The sequence below is a fragment of the Anabrus simplex genome, chromosome 5, assembly GCF_040414725.1.
Source record: "Anabrus simplex isolate iqAnaSimp1 chromosome 5, ASM4041472v1, whole genome shotgun sequence".
Lineage (NCBI taxonomy): Eukaryota > Metazoa > Arthropoda > Insecta > Orthoptera > Tettigoniidae > Anabrus > Anabrus simplex.
The window spans coordinates 325,420,471-325,442,037 of NC_090269.1; the positions used below are offsets into that span (position 1 = coordinate 325,420,471).

The window sequence follows — 21,567 nt, forward strand, 5'->3', positions numbered from 1 at the left end:
AATAAAAATAGTGTTTACACGAAAAGGAGTCAATAGAAATCCACATTATGAAAAAAGCCAACCAGAATAACCACAATGATCAGACATCTAAGAGACTTGCCATTCTTCACTCTGTTTAATTAAAACAATCTGCATTCAGTAACACACAACATTCGAAATTCCAATTTTATCCTATCAACCAAATACTATTTTGATCCATAGTACCTATTGTTATCCTTTTAACATGAATTGGCGCTCAGCCTGTAGAACATCCATAGATTTTAACAGGTCAAATCCTTCCTGTTCTATACTTCATTTATTATATCTTGAATCCATTAACTTTTTATATTTGAGATAATCTAGTAAATTAGTTATTAAGCTTAAATTATTAATGAAAGCATATGGTTTGAAAACATAAGACAGAAGTTCAAATCTTCAATTAACGTTACTAAATAAAATATATTAAATAAGTAGAGAAAATATAAAAACCTTTAACTCCCCTCTCCCCCCAAAAAATTAATGACAAAGGTAAATAAGCCTTTCAGGATATATAAATTAATTCATTATACTGAAATCAGAGGGGTGTACCTCAAACTTAAATACAAAAGGCCAGAAAAGTCAATTTTATAAAAAAATAAATGGATAATATGTCACCTCCTAAAAAAAATTACACAAAATAATATTCTCATAAATAAAATTCTAGTATATTCGGCTAAAAAAACTTGAGGCGAATCCCCACCTTCTGTACTCAACATTAAAACCCAAAACTAATTCCGATTCCCCTCCACAAAATTAAAGGGAGTTCGATTAGTTTCACCCAAACATGATGAAAATCATGCCAATAAAAGGGGAAAAGTGAAGAATATAAATCACACATATCCTTGGAAATTCACAAATCTTATAATACAATAATTATCTACTAAAACAATTAATCTGAATAAAATTAGTGCTAATCTCACTTCATAAGAAATCATCTGAGTCACAGCCCGTAACCCTCCTAATAATGCATAGTTAGAATTAGAGGACCATCCCGCAATTATTACAGTATGAAACGCTAAACTTGTACAAACTTAAAAAAAAAAAATCCCAAAGTAAAAGTAAATGAAGTCTTCATAAAAGGATAAATCATTCAAATCAACAAGGCAAAAATAATTTAAAATTGGAGGAAAAAAGTATACCAAATAATTAATTCGCTAACAATCATTAAACAGCCCCTAAAATTGCCCACACCAGTCTAAAATACGGTAATGATAATAATGGACTACAATTACGGTTGCACAGGGCCGTGAAGTCACCAGAGCACTACGTAAGAAAAACCGAAACGAACATATACACCTAGAAGACTTCCCAATATTCACTTCAGTATATCACATAATTATAAAGAAAGCAACAATTTAAAATATGATAATATTATTGTATGTCCAAGCCCTGTCTAGTTTCTCTACGGGGTCGGGTATGAAGCGAGATGAATCTTCGTACTAAGTGTTTACAACTGGATGCTCTTCTTTCAGACATCAACCTTATCAGAGGAGATAAGAAGATGAAATGAAAGATTTAATATATGAGGAAGAATCACCATCCACATGAGCATTGCGGGAGGTTTGGAATTTAACCCAGGCTTTTGGCACGCAATCTAGTGATTAAAAAATGTATACCGCCACATCTCACACTCTGCTGGCCAACATTTTAATGGTGGAACTTTTTTGACCAACATGACTTGAACCGGCTAACCATGATGTCAGCCCATATAGACTTAATGCCGTAACAATCATGGCTGGCATGATATTAATAATAATAATAATAATAATAATAATAATAATAATAATTTCTTTATTATTAATGAGTTAACAATTGTCAACAGTTCATGTTTCAACTCGTTCATTCTTCATTATACCATATCTATAGCTCTTAATTACAACTTCAGGAAGAACCATGATGTTACTGGGATGCTACGTAATGGAAAGTCGCGCTTCTAGATTGACCACTAAGGAGTACTTCATTAATATAAGTTATAACATATCCCTCCCCTGCTAACTATGTGACCTTGCCACTGTGGGGAGGTTTGCGTGTCCCAATAAAGCAGATAGCCGAGCCGCAGCTGCAACCATATAAGATGGGTATCTGTTGAGAGACCAGACTAATGAATGGTTCATCGAAAGGGGGGTAGCAGCCTTTCGGAAGTTGAAAGGGTGGCAGTCTAGATGATTGACTGATATGGCCTTGTAATAATACTCAACAAGGCTTAGTTATGCTGATACTGCTACACGGCTGAAAGCAATGAGAAACTACAGCTGTAACTAAGTCCCGAGGACACGCAGCTCTCTCTGTATGAATGATGTACTGATGATGGCTTCCTCCCGGGTAAAATATTCTAGAGGTAAACTAATAATAATAATAATAATAATATTGATGTTATTTTACGTCCCACTAACTACTCTTTTACGGTTTTCGGAGACGCCGAGGTGCCGGAATTTAGTCCCGCAGGAATTCTTTTACGTGCCAGTAAATTTACTGACACGAGGCTGACGTATTTGAGCACCTTCAAATACCATCGGACTGAGCCAGGATCGAACCTGCCAAGCTGGGGTCAGAAGGCCAGCACCTTAACCGTCTGAGCCACTCAGCCCGGCAGAGGTAAACTAGTCCCCCATTCGGATCTCCGGGTGGGGAATACATGAGGGGGGGGGGGGGGGATCATCAGGAAGATGGACGCTAGGTTAGAGAATCTGAAAAGGGAGATGGATAGACTAAAGTTAGATGTAGTTGGTATAGGTGCAGTACGTTGGCAGGAAGAACAGGATTTATGGTCAGGCAACTACCGAATTATCAACACAAAATCGAACAGGGGAAATGCAGGAGTTGGTTTAATAATGAATAAGAAAATAGGGCAGTGGGTAAGCTACTACGATCAGCATAGTGAAAGAATTATTGTCATCAAGATAGACATCAAACCAATGCCCACCACAATAGTGCAGGACTATATGCCTACTAGTTGGACGGATGATGAGGAAATCGAAAGAATATATAAAGAGATAGAAGGTTTAATACAACATGTAAAATGTGACAAGAATCCAATCGCGATGAGAGACTGGAATGCAGTGGCAGGCCAAGGAAGAGAAGGTTATACAGTAGGAGAATTCAGATTGGGACAAAGGAACGGAACAGGAAGTCGGCTGGTCAAAATCTGCACTGTTTATAATTCAGTCCTTGCTAATACTTGGTTCAAACACCACAAACGACGGCTGTATACGCGGACGAGACCTGGAGACACTGGAAGGTATAGAATAGACTTCATTATGATTAAGCAGAGATTCAGAAACCAGGTGCTGGATTGCAAAACTTTCCCAGAGGCAGACGTGGGCTCTGACCACAACTTGTTGGTCATGAAATGCCATCTGAAGTTGAAGAAACTGAAGAAAGGAACGAATGCAAGGAGATGGGATCTAGACAAATTGAAAGAAAAGAGTGTGAGGGATTGTTTCGAGGAACATGTAACACAAGGACTAAATGAAAAGGCTGAAGGAAACACAATAGAGGAAGAGTGGATAGTCATGAAAAATGGTCAGTAGGGTTGCAGAAGAAATGTTAGGAAAGAAGAAAAGATCAACTAAGAATCAATGGATAACTCACGAGATACTAGACCTGACTGATAAACAACGAAAATACAAGAGTGCTAGAAATGAAGAGGGCAGATAGAAATACAGGCGATTAAAGAATCAAGTGGATAGAAAGTGCAAGGTAGCCAAGGAAGAATGGCTGAACGAGAAGTGCAAGGATGCCAAAGATTGTATTGTCCTAGGAAAGGTAGATGCTGCATACAGGCAAATCAAGGAAACCTATGAATATTATGAGCTCAGATGGAAAGCCACTTCTAGGGAAAGACGACAAAGCAGAAAGATGGCAGGAACATATCCAACAGTTGTATCAACGTAAAGGTGTAGATGATTTGGTTCTGGTACAAGAAGAGGGTGTTGATACTGATGAAATGGGAGATGCAATTTTGAGGCCAGAGTTTGACAGAGCTGTGAGAAACCTAAATAGGAACAAGGCACCTGGAATTGATAACATTCCCTCTAATTTACTGACTGCCTTAGGAGAAACAGCATGGCAAGGTTATTCGATTTAGGGCCGGTTCTGCTGGTAAAGTGGCTAGCAGCTGCCCGGGAGGTAAACTACCTGGAGGTGTAAATCGGCTGGTACTTTGGCTTGCGTCCAACCACCTCCGCGCAACCGCTAGGTAGCTACCCGGAGCTAGACACCGATATACGAGGTTGGCTAGACTGATTTTCAGCGATTTCTCGCTTTCGAGTGTGGTGCTATCTATCGTCCGATGCATGAAACCCATTTCGACTGTTATTTCCCTGTGCTTGCGTCTGCTGATTATCACCAAAAAGCCTAATAAGGGGAGTCTTAAGAGTTATGGACAACAATTCATGTCAAGCTTTCGTGATTTTAATCTATGATATTCAATATCAATACCTAATTGGGATTAAAATCTCGAGATTACATTTTCTTACGCCAGTTATAACCTGTCATGCAAGGCAGCGTTTTTGAAAGGTATTCTCGTAGACTGGTCAAGTTGCTCGCTCCGTAATAGAAGGTACGCAGGTTTTCATCGTATTTCTAATTTACATTTTAAAGTGTATTTTCGTTCCCTGCCGTTGTTCTTAACTCTCTTTTACGCGCTTCCATATACGTATATACACACATCTTCTTTACGGACTTATTGCCTTTGAGCATTCTATCTGCAGGCTTCTGTGAATTGATTAAGTATCTCCGCGATGCTCTATTTGCAACTAGTTCTGTGACCTCGTTTAGTTCCAGATGCTTCCATTTATTGATAAAGGATTTCATTTTAATTTTTAACTTTATGAAGATAAAGTTGGAAGGTACTGTAAATGTAAAGAACTAATCGGGATAAATATCCATTCATAGGAAGAGGAATTCGGGAATGGAATAGTTTCCAATTTCTTCGAAATAATTTACAAGCCTATGTAAACAACTAATAGGGAATCTGCTAGCCGGGCGACAGTCCTATGTGCTATTAATCATAACATCACTTGCTATAGGTAGCATACATATAAAGCAATTTTCCTAGTAGACATAATATTGTGATAAGAACGTATGAAAAGAGGCACACAGATTAACACAACGCTAATAATGGAAATAAAAAAGATTCGTCATAATAAAGACTCGAACCTGCACACTTCGTATTGCGAAGCGAACGTGTTAACCATTACGCTACGAAAATGCTTCGGTTAGGTAGGATACATACAGTAATATATATCTCGTGTCCGAAAACTGAAAAAGTAGAAAATTAAAGCCCATTTGAAATGATTTCCAAATAGATTTTGATTTTACATCCTTTTAGAGTTTCTTTACGAAAGCTTGACGTATAAAATGTGTTCCCTGCGCTACCGATGCGAGAGGCTGGTGTGACCGTTGCAACTAAAGGGAAGCATTAATGTTCAAAATCCTGCAATACAATATCGATCACTGTTACAGTATACTGCTTTTTTCAGTATACTAAGCTAATTTGAGTTGCATATCACCAGAAATACAGCTAATAATGTTCAGCTCTCAGAACTTGCCCGGCAGGTAAAGTCTTATCGGGCCCTCGAAGTGGCCGAGAAATTACGCGCCGGGTAACGACGATTTATGCTGCCGATAGCGCTACCTGGGAGTGGTCGGACGGAAACATCCTTTTACGCGGAGGGCAAATTACGCGCTACTTTACCAGTAGGTGGTAGAATCGGCCCTTAGTGTGTAAGATGTATGAGACAGGAGAAGTGCCATCCGATTTTCGGCAGAAGGTTATACCTATTCCCAAGAAAGCCGGTGCTGACAAGTGTGAAAACTACCGCAGCACCGTTAGTTTAGTATCTCATGCCTGCAAAATTTTAACACACATTATTTACAGAAGAATGGAAAGACAAGTTGAAGCTGAGTTGGGAGAAGATCAATTTGGCTACAGAAGAAATATAGGAACACGTGAAGCAATCCTGACTTTATGTCTGATCCTAGAGGATCGAATTAAGAAGGAGAAGCACACGCACATGGCGTTCGTAGATCTAGAAAAGGCATTCGTTAATGTTGACTGGACCAAGCTATTTAAGATTCTGAAGGTGATTGGGATCAGATACCGAGAACGAAGAATTACCTACAATCTGTATAAAAATCAGTCTGCAGACATAAGAATCGAGGGATTTGGAAAAGAAGCAGCAGTCCAGAAAGGAGTGAGGCAAGGCTGCAGTTTGTCCCCCCTTCTTTTCAATGTTTACATAGAATAGGCAATAAAAGAAATCAAAACCCTGAGATTTGCCAATGATATTTTGTCTGAGACTGCACATACTGAATATACGAAGAGTAATATCGATGGGAAGTTCTGTCTGCGCTGGACCGCGTGATTATCAGCAGTCTCTCAAAGTGCAGCGGCACTGCCTGTAGCTCCAAATAGCCTAAGACTGAGCTCGATAGCTGCAGTCGCTTAAGTGCGGCCAGTATCCAGTATTCGGGAGATAGTAGGTTCGAATCCCACTGTCAGCAGCCCTGAAAATGGTTTTCCGTGGTTTCCCATTTTCACACCAGGCAAATGCTGCGGCTGTACCTTAATTAAGGTCACGGCCGCTTCCTTCCCACTCCTAACCCTTCCCCAACCATCGTCGCCATAAGACCTATCTGTGTCGGTGTGACGTAAAGCAACTAGCAAAAAAAAACAATAGCCTAAGCAGTGGCCTCCAGTATATGCACTGGCCATGCTTCTTAGTAGGTGTGGTCATTTACCAACAGATGAGCCCAAATTAGCATACTGACGCAAAATGCTGACAACCAAGAATGAGTTAGTTAGAAAATTTATAATTTCCAATTATAGACCATTTATATTGGAATTATGAAAATATTCATTCACGACAAATATTTCAGATTCCCTAGCGAATCCAACATCTATATAATACATTGCTCAACGCAACAACTGCTCGAACTGACGACCTCCGTGGTTGATACAGATCTGTGTGCGATATTGAAAGGACCATTTGGCACATTGCAACATCTCTGGCATAAAGTATCGGCATGACTCGGTGATGAGTTGTGTAAGATGACAAGGATTTGAATTACATAAAATCAGCTTCATGGTCCGTATCGCACTTCAATAGATTCACAATTAAGTATTTATTTTCCACCTAGTCGATACAATGACTGCTTTCTATTGTAGAAATAATTTATATATTTTCTCTTGAGTTATTTGTTTGTTTTAATCTTGTCAATCTTATGTTAATTTTAAGGACACTTCCTCTAAAGCATTACTTTGTCAATTTTATACATTTTTCATCTAAACAGTGTTATGTGGCTGAAGATGTTGATAATATACGAAACATGTACCACTTTTGACCATTAAAAATTGCCTTAAGCAATCATTGTATCGACTAGGTGGAAAATAAATACTTAATTGTGAAGGATTTGAATGGCGAGATACCGGGCGATCTGACAGGCCATGGGACAGGTCCTACCCTTCCTATCCATTTATCAGAATACATTGCCTGGATATTGTTCTGGACGACTACTGCTGCATGTGGTAGGGTCCCATATTATGGAAACCTCCTCCTGTGTAGTGTAAGTTCCAACAACGATGAGAATTCCTCTTGGAGAAACTGCAGATATCATGCTCCTGTCAGATGGCCCTCAAAGAAAATGGGAACCAATGACATGATCAATCACACTGCCTCGCCATACTTTCACGCCCCACTGTACCTGAAAAGCTGCCTGTTGTACCTAATGGGGATTATCCACACTCCAGAAATACGTATCAAGAGATTAATAGTCCCACTGTTAAGAAACAGTGATTTGTCTATAAATAAGTCCACTAAAAAGGTTGATCAGTGTCCATATGCTGTAGGGTCCACTGACAGAAAGCCACGTGGGCTTCAAAATCGCGACAATGGAGCTCGTGGTGTAAGTCCAGATGGTATGGGTGAAATTTATGGGTGTGCAATAACAGCATAACAGATGTGCAATGGGCCGTGTGCTAGTGCAAGGGTTATGCCAGATAGTGTCCAATAAAACATCAACATCTTGAACACTACGTGTCCTTCCCAGGGATGGAGTTGCAAGCAGACATCATTGCACAGTACACAATGGTATGTCTGGTATGCATTCTGTCTATCTACATCGCAGATGAGGAACATATCCATATACTCGTTGCTGGAATACATCAGGAGACAATGAATAAGCTTTGTGTTTTGTTGTGACCTGCCTCGAAGGAGGGGAGTTTGCAGAGCTACATACTACCAGGCGTTGCATGTTATCACTCCAATGGACCACACTTTGCCCTGTGTGCTACAAAGCTTGAAACGCACAAGACGTAGCTCAACGGAATGTTTGTTGTGTGTCCGCTTGCCTCCCCATCCAACCTAGATCCATAAACTATGCCACAATACCGACAGCCTGTTTCAGGGCTATATAACAAATCAGTCTATGGAAACTACCAAGTATCAGGGTGTCCACCAAATCCAAGTTTTGAAATTCCCTGACATTTCCCTGTTTTCCAGACATAAAAACCAGTTTTTTTCCCTGACACACAACGACAAAAAATAAAATTATAAAGGAAGTTTCCAGCTATGACAGTAATAATAAAATACATTTTGTAAGCTTCACATCCAAAAAGTAAATGAGCAATTAATGTGCATATTTAATTTCAAAACTTGGAAGTTGAATTTAGTCTAATTAAATTCACTTTGGGATTTAAAAAAAATTATTACCATTACTGCTTCAGGGAAGACATTTTTTCGTCTATAGCCACCAACGACTGTCGAGTTTCTGCCATCACCCTAGACTTCTTTTCTTCTAATTCTTTCAGCAACAAAGCGGCCTAAATACCATGGCCGCACACACAAATTTTCCTTTGCCTACCACAACGAACTCTATCACATATGACTCCACTGCTTTTTCTTCTTCTTCCATTAAAGAAGATTCACCAGAGGCGAGATGTCTTTCAAGAGAGCAAGTACCCAAAGCTGAGTTTATATGGTGCATGCATGCTGTCATGCAACACCATTCCTTATGTGCCAGTGAAGCTAGTGTACGTTTGTTCCCAGTACTGTTTCCAGACTCTGAAATCGCTTCGGAAGGTCACCTGCACACAACGAGAGTTGTATATACAATCACTCGTGGTTTGGCTCCCTATTTTTATAAACAAGTTCTTGAGATGTGTAGTAAGTGCACACATTTCACCGTTGGTTCTGACGAGTCACAGAATAAAGTTTCTCAGATGGGCCAAATGGATTTTGTAGTTCGTTGTTTCAACACTGATACTAATGAGGTATGCACTTCTTATTTTGACTCCGTGTTTCTTGGTCACTCTACCTCCTAGGACTTATTAAATGTTTTTTTGCAAGCACTGCAAGGACTCAATCTAAAAAACAAAAAATTTCAATGGATGGCCCAAATGTTAAAAAAAAGTTCCTTCGGGATATCGGTAATTTATTAGATGATGATCCAGATGCTCCTATTTTGGAGAACATTGGACCGTGTGCCTTGCATACTGTGCACAATTGATATAAGATGCCAGTAAAAGAAACCCAGTGGAATATTGCAGAGTTTCTTCGTGCTCTTCACTTCTTGTTTTGTCCGACTCGTTGGCTGAATGGTAAGCGTACTGGCCTTCGGTTCAGAGGGTCCTGGGTTCGATTCCCGACCGGGTCGGGGATTTTAACCTTGAGTGGTTAATTCCAGTGGCCCAGGCCTGCGTGTTTGTGCTGTCCCCAACATCCCTGCAACTCACACACCACACGACACTATCCTCCACCACAATAACATGCAGTTACCTACGCATGGCAGATGCCGCCCACCCTCATCGGAGGGTCCGACTTACAAGGGCTGCACGCGGCTAGAAAAAGCCACACAAAATTATTACTTCTTGTTTTGCTACGTTCCTACACATTATTCAGGTTCAAACGTATTTCCTTTGAAATACTGTGCTATAAGATGATTTGAAATTATTATTTATTTTTTTGCTAGTTGTTTTACGTCGTTGAAAATTCTAAACTCATTGAACGTGTTATAGCATTGAACGTGTTATAGATATCCGACCTAATGTTGACAAACATGTGGAAGGAAGAAACAGAGACAAGAAAATCCCAAACTGTAACAGCTTCAAAATAGTATCAACTTCACTATCACTAAAATAGTGTATGCACTTCCTAACAATATCCGACACTAAAACAAGAATAGGTAAATTATTATTAAGAATAAAAGAAATAAATTATTCGCGGCCAATGACTGCCATATGAAGGATGTTATGGCTGATCGAGACCACGGTGCCAATTTTAGCCGAGCCTGGCTAAGTGGCTCAGACGGTTAAGGCGCTGGCCTTCTGACCCCAGCTTGGCAGGTTCGATCCTGGCTCAGTCCGGTGGTATTTGAAGGTGCTCAAATACGTCACCCCCGTGTCGGTAGATTTACTGGCACGTAAATGAACTCCTGCGGGACAAAATTCCGACACTTCGGCGTCTCCGAAAACTGAAAAAGTAGTTAGACGTAAAGCCAATAACATTATTATTATTATTATTATTATTATTATTATTATTATTATTGCTGAGTCACATTCTTGCCACTTGTCTTTCACGAACTATACTGAAGTATGGTACACAGACGAACTATATACTAACCAACACACGGATGTAAATAAAATTACATCTACACTGAAGACTATTAAACCTATACCGCAAACGCCGAGCCAGGTAGCTTAACCACGTGGCTGCCAGGTGGTGATGTATTGTAGACAATACAGCTGGCAGCCAGTTTTCGAGATTGCACTCAATCTATATAAATCGATATGAATGGCAGCTTGGGACTAGATGGATCAAGACCGAATACATACAATCATACTTCACAAACTCAAACAACTTTCATCTTACAATGTGATGTCCCTTTATTTTAAATCTTGTTCTCTATTCACAAAATTACACGTGATATTACAAGCTACTAGTCGTGCCTGAAACTTCCGAACACCTCACATGAAAGATAGGTTAGAAACTCAACATGACGCGGCCTGAACTGTCACGATGCATTACACATTTACACAAGGTTTACCTACGTCAGCACATTTAATAATTGTAATAATAATAGGAATGAGCACTCGAATGAGTATTAAGTTCAAGCGAATTTCACACTTTCCTGCATTCAGTGTTTTTTGTCTGTTTTTACATTTTACAAGGTTGAGACTATCGCACACGTCATTACAAAGTAAACAAACAGAGTCATCTGTTGGGTTGTGGAATTTTGTCTTGTGCATATTTCGCTGTGGAAGCCATGTATTTAAGCGATTAGAAAACTAAGAACGCAATGTAGGCCGCGCAATTCCCCAACAACACAGAATATTCAATAGAAAGCAGATCAAAACATTGAAAGGTCGATCGATCAGTCGATCGATCATAGTTGCTACTGCTTGCTATAGGCTATCCATATAGCTATTGATGCTATTGGTTACTTCACAATCGAGATCACACTTGATTTTTTTAATGTTTATTAAATTTTCTTTACAATTTATTCCTGGAATAAAAGACATGCCCTAGATTATGTTATAAAACTGAAAAATGTGCTTCTATTAACGGATATATACGGTATGTCAATTTTATCTGGCAGAAGAAAGAATTTCCAGATTTTTTTCTGAATTCCCTGACATTTCCCGGTTTTCCCGTCATTTATCGAATTCCCTGACATTTCCCGGTTTCCCCGGTTTTCCATACGGGTGGCCACCCTGAAGTATGCAACCTTGCCACATTGCAGGCAATTGACAGGGAGAAAAAAGAAGACCTAGCATGGGATTCGAGCCTGCGTACCATCATGCCATGTCCACTATCATAATCTGACCACATCCCTGCCTAGTGAGTAACTCCGAGGCTTGGCATGCAGTGAGCAGTTCTCGGCCTATACATTACCTGTTCCTCGTCTGTGCGTGCGCGTCCTGTTATAATGTACACGTTCTTCGTATCTGTGCTTCTTTTACAGATTTATTCGGAAAACACACAATTAATTAATAGTGGTGTTCATGAATCCTGCTATCGTCTAGCCCTTAACCACACATCTTATACTGGCCCGGATTACGGAGAAGGAGAGATGCTTTTCAGAATTGTAGTACATGTGATGGGTTGGATAAAGCTAGGTCACAAGGGGTAGACAACCCGGTAAAAATTAAAAAAAGAAAGTCAATACAGCTGTGTATACTGTTTTAAGAAAATGTATAAATAAAAGTAAGGCTTGCATCTCTCACATAAAATACTTTGTGTTAATTCTTATGAAATGTGAAAATGACATCAAAGGCAACAACAATCGAAGATATGAACATTGTTTAGAGACTATGACAATGCATAACACTTACTTTGCACAGACAATTGATTAGCCAATACAAAATAGGAAGAGGGTAAGAAACATGATCAAACAGTTCATACAAAATGTCCTGAAAGCTAAGCAGGCTGGACAGGAGAGCATCAGAAGCACTTAACAATACAATACACTACCCTGAACGAAACTGAGCATAACTGTTAATCCCTCAGTATCCGTAGGCTGGACATGAAAGGCAGGGTACACAAATTCTGGCACTTGATGGGTTTAACATAATCACAGGAGAAAGCCAAACGAGCAAGATGTGCAGTCATTCAGATACGTATTACTACACCTGCGTACTATTTGTCATGCTGAAGTATATTCAAACAGGGACAAAGATTGGATTAAAGGAGCCATTTCCAACTGCAATGTTTATCACTTTACAAGTAATGATGAACTGGGCTGTTCTCCCATGTTCCTAGTAATTTACCACCAGTATTCATAATTTTATATCTTTTTTGCATTTATCCGGGTCTCCTCTCATCCTACACTTCCCATATCAAGAGTGAAGATCTGCTGACTTAAATGAGTGTTGATACCTACCCTCTTGAAGCTAGAAAGCAGGAACGAGCTCATCGAATACCATGAAGAAATAAATGGATGTAGATGAACTGGAATTGACTAGGAGAAATCCCATCAATGTGAAGGCGGCAATGTATGAAGATGCGGAGTTTGTCCTTGTCATAGTGGACCTAGTCTCTCTCTGATGTCTCCTCTTTCCACACAATGCTGTCATTTTGTTTATTCTATTACACAGTGCCTGCTAGTAATCTCAAACAGTTTTCCCTGTACTTTTCCAGGTATACTTACATTTTTACTGCATTAAATTTAACAGAACATGGTGCGTAAGTAGGGTTGCCAGGTTTTTCAAATGTCGATAAGGAACAGGTCACGTCGACACGACGTAATGAAATTTGTTCAAGAAAACACTGAGATATATAGTAATACAAACCCACACCGAATGCATGGTGTTGGTACTCTGTGCTACAGCGTTGCTTGTGGCCGCCCTGCTTTAAACGTGTATAGTCTTATATGAAATATTGCCTTATAAAAGACAATGCTGGAAGTGTGATCCTTCATAAATACCATTAAGATTGTCTGCACACCAATAGCAAGAGTTATGACTGTTCACACAACCATTAAGATGAAACCAGACCTCATTCAGAGAGAACACAAGCAGTGGGTCAAATAAACGATCATTCAATGATGCAAGATACTACTCACAACATCTCACTCTTGTGGCTGGATCAGCAGGTTTTAGACAATGGAACCTGTATGGTTTGATGTGTAACAGCTTTGTAGCTCTGTGTGCAGACGAAACCAAAACCCCTACTTGTGATAATTTTATGAGTGATTTATTCGGTGATCGTTTAAGATTCACACCAATTTAATTAGCTTTTCCTCTGTTAAAACCGTTTGTATTCGTCGGCATAAGACCTAAAGACCTATCTGTGTCGGTGCAACATAAAACAATTTGGGGGGGAGAAACCTGTTTGTGTACACGCATGTTTTTTTATTGAACACTGAGCCAGTAGTTTCAAATTTATTTACAATTACGTGAATCTGTGCTCATGAAGGTGACACTTCACCAGGAAATTGCTGAAAAATGCTTCGCATACCCATCGAGCCGACTCGTACTTAACATAACTTTTACATACGAAAATATGCAATGATAAGATAAATGTCTCACCATGTTAACAGTTGAGATTCAGACTGGCTAGTGATGCTAGATCGAACACGTGCACACTCCTTGCAAGGTCTACAACAATGCGCGCACCTCCTGTACAGCTGCTTAGGTCTCGGAGAGCGGAAACACCACTGGACAGTCTGAGTTTATAAGACAGACACTGTATTGTACTATACTTACATTGTAGGCACAAATTTTATTATAGTATTTTGTCCTTTTATTTTCTACATAAAAAGTTTAAAACCCATATTTTTCTTCACTTTCAGCCTTTTTCAATAATGCTGAATCTCCCGTAATCAAATCATGAAACCTCCAACTACTTCGATAAAAATTAAGCGAGACTTGAATTTCTGACTTTACCAGGGTTGCTGAACGTCTATTCCTTCCACCATTCCATTTGTTTTTAAGAATTCAAAACACTCTTAACATATGCATTCGAACCAGGTAGACTTAGAACACAAGATACGAACGTTAGTATATTTGGAACAGCATCTAAATTAACTTTATAAAAAAATTCACCCATTTTGAGTTCACATTACAACTCTGATCACTATCAATATCAGTACAGGTATATCTAGTTCCAGCATCACGTAATTCAATGTTATGGGAAGAAAATTTTTCATAGAAGCTAAATTAAAAGCTAGACAAATTACACTAAATGTCGAAAAAATTAATAATTTCTTCAAAACCAGAAAATGCAACATCTTTGTTTTTTTTTCTTCAGATAGTTAATTGCAGCATCGTAAAAGCTCTTTATGTAAGGTTTCACTTCATTCATTCCAAAGGTTTGGAAAGAGTTGATCTATTAATGACTTAACTTCCCTACTACAAAAGGAACATCTTTCCCACAAATTAACTTGGATCTTAATGCTGTCAATATATCACATGTTTCAACAATGGTAAGTTTATGTTTCTTCAAGCTCAAGTATTGCTTCATTAAAAGCAACTAGATATAAATATATATATTTTTTTGTTAGTGGCTTTACGTTGCACCGACAGAGATAGGTCATATGGCGACGATGGAATAGGAAAGGCCTAGGAGTTTGAAGGAAGCAGCTCTGACCTTAATTAAGGTACAGCCGCAGCATTTGCCTGGTGTGGAAATGGGAAACCACGGAAAACCATCTTCAGGGCTACCGACAGGGGGATTTGAACCCACTATATCCCGGATGCAAGCTCACAGCTATGCGCTCCTAACCGCATGGCCAACTTGCCCGGTAGTAGGTAATTTTAACCATGACTGAAGTGAGTTAGTTACATATGCGAAGAGAGAGAAAAATGATCTTAAAACGGTACAGTAGTTCAGACCTTCAAATATGCGAAATCCTGTATAATAAGGGACACCTGGCAACCCTATACATATGAATTATGCTCTAGTACGTTTATTATACTCTGGAATTATTATCCTGAAACATATTTTGCACGAACACTTTACGATGGCATTAGGAACTTGAAATTGGCATGAGTGAGTGTGCCAGTTTCTAGACACACCCGTAACAGAAACATGTGTTAGTGTTCAGAAAAGATCCTAGTTCCTATAGCAAATGGGAAAGCCGTTCAAATACATATGCTGGTCAACTAGTGCACATAGAAATAAACACCATTGAAACACCGATTTTATTCTATAGAATTTATTTAGTGAATTTTACTTTATCGTAATAACCTCTCCTTAATAAAAGTGCAATCCATAATAATTATGGGCAAACCATTATAGTAGCACCTCAATGTTAAATTATATGGGTAGCTTTTGAGAACAAGACAATAATTATAAATTAATTTGAAGGGAAAAATTATCTTCTAAAAACATTCAATTTTACTATGAAGTAAAGACCTAGAATTACGGTATTGGTATTGTAAGCTAATGCCGAGTTTCCAGGTTTATTTAAAAAAGACTACTTGAAATAATAGATTGCAAAAATAACTGCTTCAGTTCAACATTTAGAAAATGGGAATGCTTTTGAAAACATGTACTCTACAACAAAAATTGAATCCGCTTTTGACTTTTATATAACCTCTTAACCCATGAATTATAATTTTGAAAATATTCTTTGTGTATAAAATTAATTATAAATTTAAAAAATAAAATGTAACAAAATGTGACGAATTTAGAATGTGACAAAAACTGCACAAGTAACTATTTATGTAGATTAAAAGGACCTACCTGTGCATGAGTTGGACGCAGAAATGTAGACCATATTCTTCACGGCAGTTAACATGTAATTACGCTTTGTCCTGATGTGGCTGGGGACAGCCCTCTTAGATATATAGCTTAGCAAACTTTTTTTTTTGACAGATTACAAAAAGCACTTTTGGAGTCATTGGGTATTTCTTGTAATCAAAACTGAAACTCCGGGTGAAACTAGGCTGGATTAAATTCTGACCTGCCCATAATGCATCCATCATACACAATAAATTGAACGAAAACTACACAATTTCATAACTAAAATTTAATTATCACAGAATAAGAATGATCGATGGAAGTAGCCATCTTTGACAGAAAAACTGACATATAAAATTTAATGAGGGAGAGAGAGAGAGAGAGAGAGAGAGAGAGAGAGAGAGAGAGAAATAAGAAAAGTTTCGTAACACTGAAAGAACACCACACTGGGAAATAATGCAATACTAGGTGTTGCGCACCTCACGTACTACCAGCTCTGAGCTTAGTGCAAGTGTGCATCTTTTTCATTTACTCTCCTTCACTACCATGCACGCTCACTTGTCTCTCCGAAAGTACTCACTGCGTACGACTCGAGTTGCTTCTATGTATCAGTTTTGCTTGATCATACCATTGGGTTGTCTTAGATCAAAAGCTTAATTTTGACATGACAAGTCATTTTCCAGCGTTTTCCCTGTATATTTTCCGCATTTATATTTCCCTGCTTTCCCATTTCTTTTTTCCCCCTCTCCAAAAACGGGTATCTTGTATTAGATGTTCCTATTCATAGCTCTATCTTTTTACATACAATATGACCTATATAAACTAGTGCATGAAGATGGTACAAGCTTCAATTTCATCATCATTTTCCAATCTTTGGTTTCCCAGGTGTGGTGTACAAGCACTCGCCATCTCTGCCTCTCTGCATAAATCTTCCGTCCCAGGACATCTTCCCATTTGAAAACTCTCTCGTACATCTGATTTCACTATGCCTAACCAGCGTTTCCTTGACCTTCCCCTTGGTCTTTTTCCTTGGACGGTACGGTCCAAGTATTTTCTGGCAGATCTTCCGCTCTTCATTCTCATACTGTGCCCATACCACCGAAGCCTATGCTTTCTTATTACACTGATAATAGGGACCTTGATGCCAGGTACGTTTCTGTTTACTTCATTCCTGATTTTGTCCTTTTGAGTAGTTTGATTCATAGTTCTAATGAATCTCAATTTCTGTTGCCTGAATTCTGCTGTAGTCATTGTTTAGTGGAGTACATGCCTATAAACAATGCGCGAGAATCTGCATGAAGTAGGTGTGGTACAGGGTTGTTTTTGCTTTTTGTGGTATTTTGCAGTCCCAGAGTAGATTTCCAACTTGACTGTAGAAGTTTGATTCTTTCTGTGTCTTGGTGAGAAACTGATTCTAGTTTTGCTCTTACAAAAAGAGGTTCGAGTTTGTTCCTTTCCTGCCGATGGTCATTTCTACAGTCTCTGTTTTACTTATCTTCATCTCAAACTTACTGAACATATTGTTCACCCAGACAGTTTTCTCTGTACATCAGCTACGGTTCTCCCCATAACAGCACATCATCAGCAAATACAAGAGCATTTGGTCCGCTGTTCATTTTCTTGATAGATTTCATCAACTTGTCCACTACTTTTATGAACAAGAGTGGTGATAGGGCACTTGTTTGTTGAACACCTCTCTCTCTGTTTCAAACCATTCTGATAGTCTATTGCCTGTCTGAACACAGCAGTAGCAATTATGGAATAGCATTTTCAATTTGTCAGTGAAGGATTTCAGCACCTTGAGGTCTTCCAGGCATTCCCAGATCTTGTTTCGATGGACAGTCATAGGACTTTTCAATGTCCAAAAATGTAATCACACGATTCTTTCAATGTTCTCAATATTTTTCTGTAAGCATTCTTATGGCAAAAATGAGATCCACAGTTACTTTGATTTTTCTTGAATCAGTGTTGTTCTCCCGGAAGCAAAGGTTCCACTATCTTCCAAATTCTCATTTAGATGATCTTTTCCAACAGCTTCAGGGTTACTAGCTTATACAAATAAATATTAGAGAGCCAGCATAAGAACGCCTGACTACGTACCCAGACACCTAACCAGATGTCATTATACAGCTGTGAGGGAAGTAATAACATTAGATTTATTCTTTTACCAAATAACACAGGTGGTGGTGGTGGTGATTAGTGTTTTAAGAGGAAGTACAACTAGGCAACCATCCGCTATTAAACACTAATCAGAGAGAAAAAATGGAAGTGATCCTACACTTCGAAAAATGAAGGTATTGGCAAAAGAAAGACAAGGGCAACGAAGGGCGTAAAAATAAAAGACTCCCTAGCCCTCGGAAACCTAAAGCGTCGGAGTCAGAAAAGAACAAGAGTTGACCAAGGAAGGTCGGATAGGATAGATGAAAGTGAGGAAGCCTGGCACAAGTAAGCAGAAGCAATGCCAGGACTCAGCTAAGGGACCCGTGGTTGCCAACTGACGCTCCCAAGTTGAGAGCCCCTGGGACCCAAATAACACAGCTGTATCAACTCCCAATTATGGTAGGTCAACCTATATTAAAAGCTGCTTTGCATAAAGCCTAGAATGCTTGAAAAACATACCTCAGAGGTGCAATTTAAATTTCAGAGCTAGTGAAGTGACATAGAGCCTTTCAATCCAGAGACCAATCTATAACACATGCCTCACTCAATACAAATTAATCTTTGAGTAACAATTCTAACAATTCTGATGGGTAGCCTTTATACACTAAAGAAATCATGTTTAAAAGACACAACTTCAAAGAATTGAGTCAAGGGAGGGAAAAATATGGATTCCAGACATAATTTTTTACATTAGATCAGTATAAGCTGCTACTGAGGATTTATAATGAATAAAAAGCTACAAAGCTACAGAACCATGTCACCAGCATGAAGACAGACTCAAAAAACAATCACACATTTCTCGTTGATATAACAATACACAGTGACAACATTCCAATTTGTTTTGTGAGGAAGAAAGTAGGACTAAATGAGATAGATCTATTTTCCGCGATAAAGTATTTTTATGGACAATGTTCGATTAATCATGTGCTGAAATATATCCCCTACCCGATCTCACCCTGCCGGATTACAATCTGTCATTCTTCAGTATGGCCACTGTAACTGAAGTATATTAGACATGCATAGTACATTCAAGGCTTGTCTTTACCATACTTTAGCCTTCCCTTTCAAAGTAGCACTTTTCTTTGCCTTCCAGTTCTGAACTGCTACATAAAACACTTTGAACAAGTTAATGGAACTAACACTATGATGTTAAATACTGCCATATCCTATCTTAACCATCATACTGAACAAAACCAAACAGGATGATGTGATTGCTGCTAACAGGTTAACAAAACAATACTTTTTCAAATATATACATGTTGTACAGTAACACTCCAGTGCAAAAGAAATGTAACACACAAAATCACAGTGATTCACATTTTTCCTGCCTATTTTCAAAGTTCCATTTGTATAAAATTATAAACTTTATCTTATTACCCTCGCTTTAAAAAACAAATTATCATGCACCTATATGTAAGGACATTCGAAACACATTTGTTTAAAATTCTTTTAAAAAATCTGAGGAATCTGAACTAACCTCGTCACCATCACTGAGATCCACACGTGTCTCAGACGCTGTGGCTGTAGCACTTGTGTTACTACCACCCACCCCATCAACTCCATTACTGGCAAAACGTTCCACATATGTAGACCACTTGTCGACATCCATAGGTGTATCAGTCTCTTCCACTTCTGTATCCAAAAGCTCTATCGTCAGCTTGCAGTCTCGTTTGTACTGAATAAAAATGAAAAAAATTTTACGTAAAAGGAAAAACCAACACCTGATAAACAATCCAATTTAAGCATTACAATACTTCAATATTATTTGATGTTTACCCATTGTAAGAGAGCACTGATAAACTGGGTTGGAGTTTCAATAAAGATCAAGCAAGAAACTCACTGTAACATTAATAGTAAACTTAATCCTCCAATGGGCACAATATGACGAGGTAGAGAGATAAGGGAACTCTGCAAGATGAATTCCTTTCCGAGACTCGTACAAGTTTTAACAATGATGTATGGACAGAATTAATAGTATGCATGATGGTATCGTTGATTAGAACTTCATTTTATGAGCGATGAAGCATTGTTTCATTTGAGTGGATATGTGAATTCAAAGTATAATAGGATCTGGGATACAGAGAACCAGCACACTTCACAGCCAAGACCTCTGCAAGATGTAAAGGTGGGCGTATTAACGCCCAACGAATTATCGGTAAAATATTTTTTCAGGACCAGACTACTACAGACTGATATATTCACAGCAATCCTGAACCAATTTTTGCTTAACTGAAGAAGGATGGTGCGACAGCCCATACGGCGTGTAGCTCTATGCAATGGCTGCAGGAAATGTACGATGGTGAGGTCATCAGTAAAGACCTAGGGTCCTCTCGTTTGCCTCATTTAAGCACATGCAAATTTTATCTTTAGGGAACGCTCAAAGGAAAAAATTTACAGAAATAATTCTGGAATTGCAGAAGAATTAAAAATAGAAATTAGGAACACTGTGCGTTCAATCAGTGTTAGTGAACTGCAAAGCGTATTTCAAAATCTCTTAAGATGTGAAGCTTGCATTGCAGCTCAAGGAAATAACTTTCAACATCTTCTGTAAATACCGTTAAGTTCACTTTCATTTAGTAGTTTATTTGTTTACTTTATATACACGGGCAAGTCAATAAGAATCTGCAATCGTTATAATTTATTACAAAAAGAGTACACACTTTTTATTGATATCATTTTTCAAGATAGTCACCCTGCTTTTCAATGCACATGTCCACCATTTCACAAGCTTTCTGATACCTCTGAAAACGAAAAAAAGGTTTTCGGTTGCACAGCAAGCCACATATGCAACGCTTCATTCACCTGTTAATCGGAGCTGAATAGACGGCCTCTTAAAAAATTTTTAAGTGGACCAAACAGATTGTAATCTGACGGGGTGAGATCGGGACTGTACGCAGGATGTTCCAACACCTTGAAACGCAGCATCTGAAGAGTTTGTGTGGTGTGGGTGGTGGTATGTGGACGCGCACTGTCATGCAACAAAAGAACTCCTTCCGACAATCGACATCTGCATTTGCTGCAAATTGCAGGTTTCAGCTTGTTTACCAGTATATCACTGTAATGTTCACAGTTTATTCTTTCCCCCTTTTCCTGGTGCCGGTAATGTTCCAGGATTGGCCCTTGAGAGTCCTAAAACACTGTGAGCATCATTTTTCCTGCAGAAGGTTGAATCTTGAAGTTCTTTTTGACTGGAAATCCACCATGC

At 38.7% G+C, this 21,567-nt stretch overlaps 1 protein-coding gene across 1 annotated transcript in view; it reads right to left on the bottom strand.

Moving 5' to 3' along the window:
- The window catches only part of Sin3A (SIN3 transcription regulator family member A), a 528,152-nt gene that overhangs the window by 99,128 nt on the left and 407,457 nt on the right, over positions 1 to 21,567 (bottom strand). Inside the window, exon 20 of the mRNA XM_068227644.1 lies at positions 19,840 to 20,037. Coding sequence (XP_068083745.1) covers positions 19,840 to 20,037 — 198 coding nt within the window. The remainder of the gene's footprint in view (positions 1 to 19,839; positions 20,038 to 21,567) is intronic.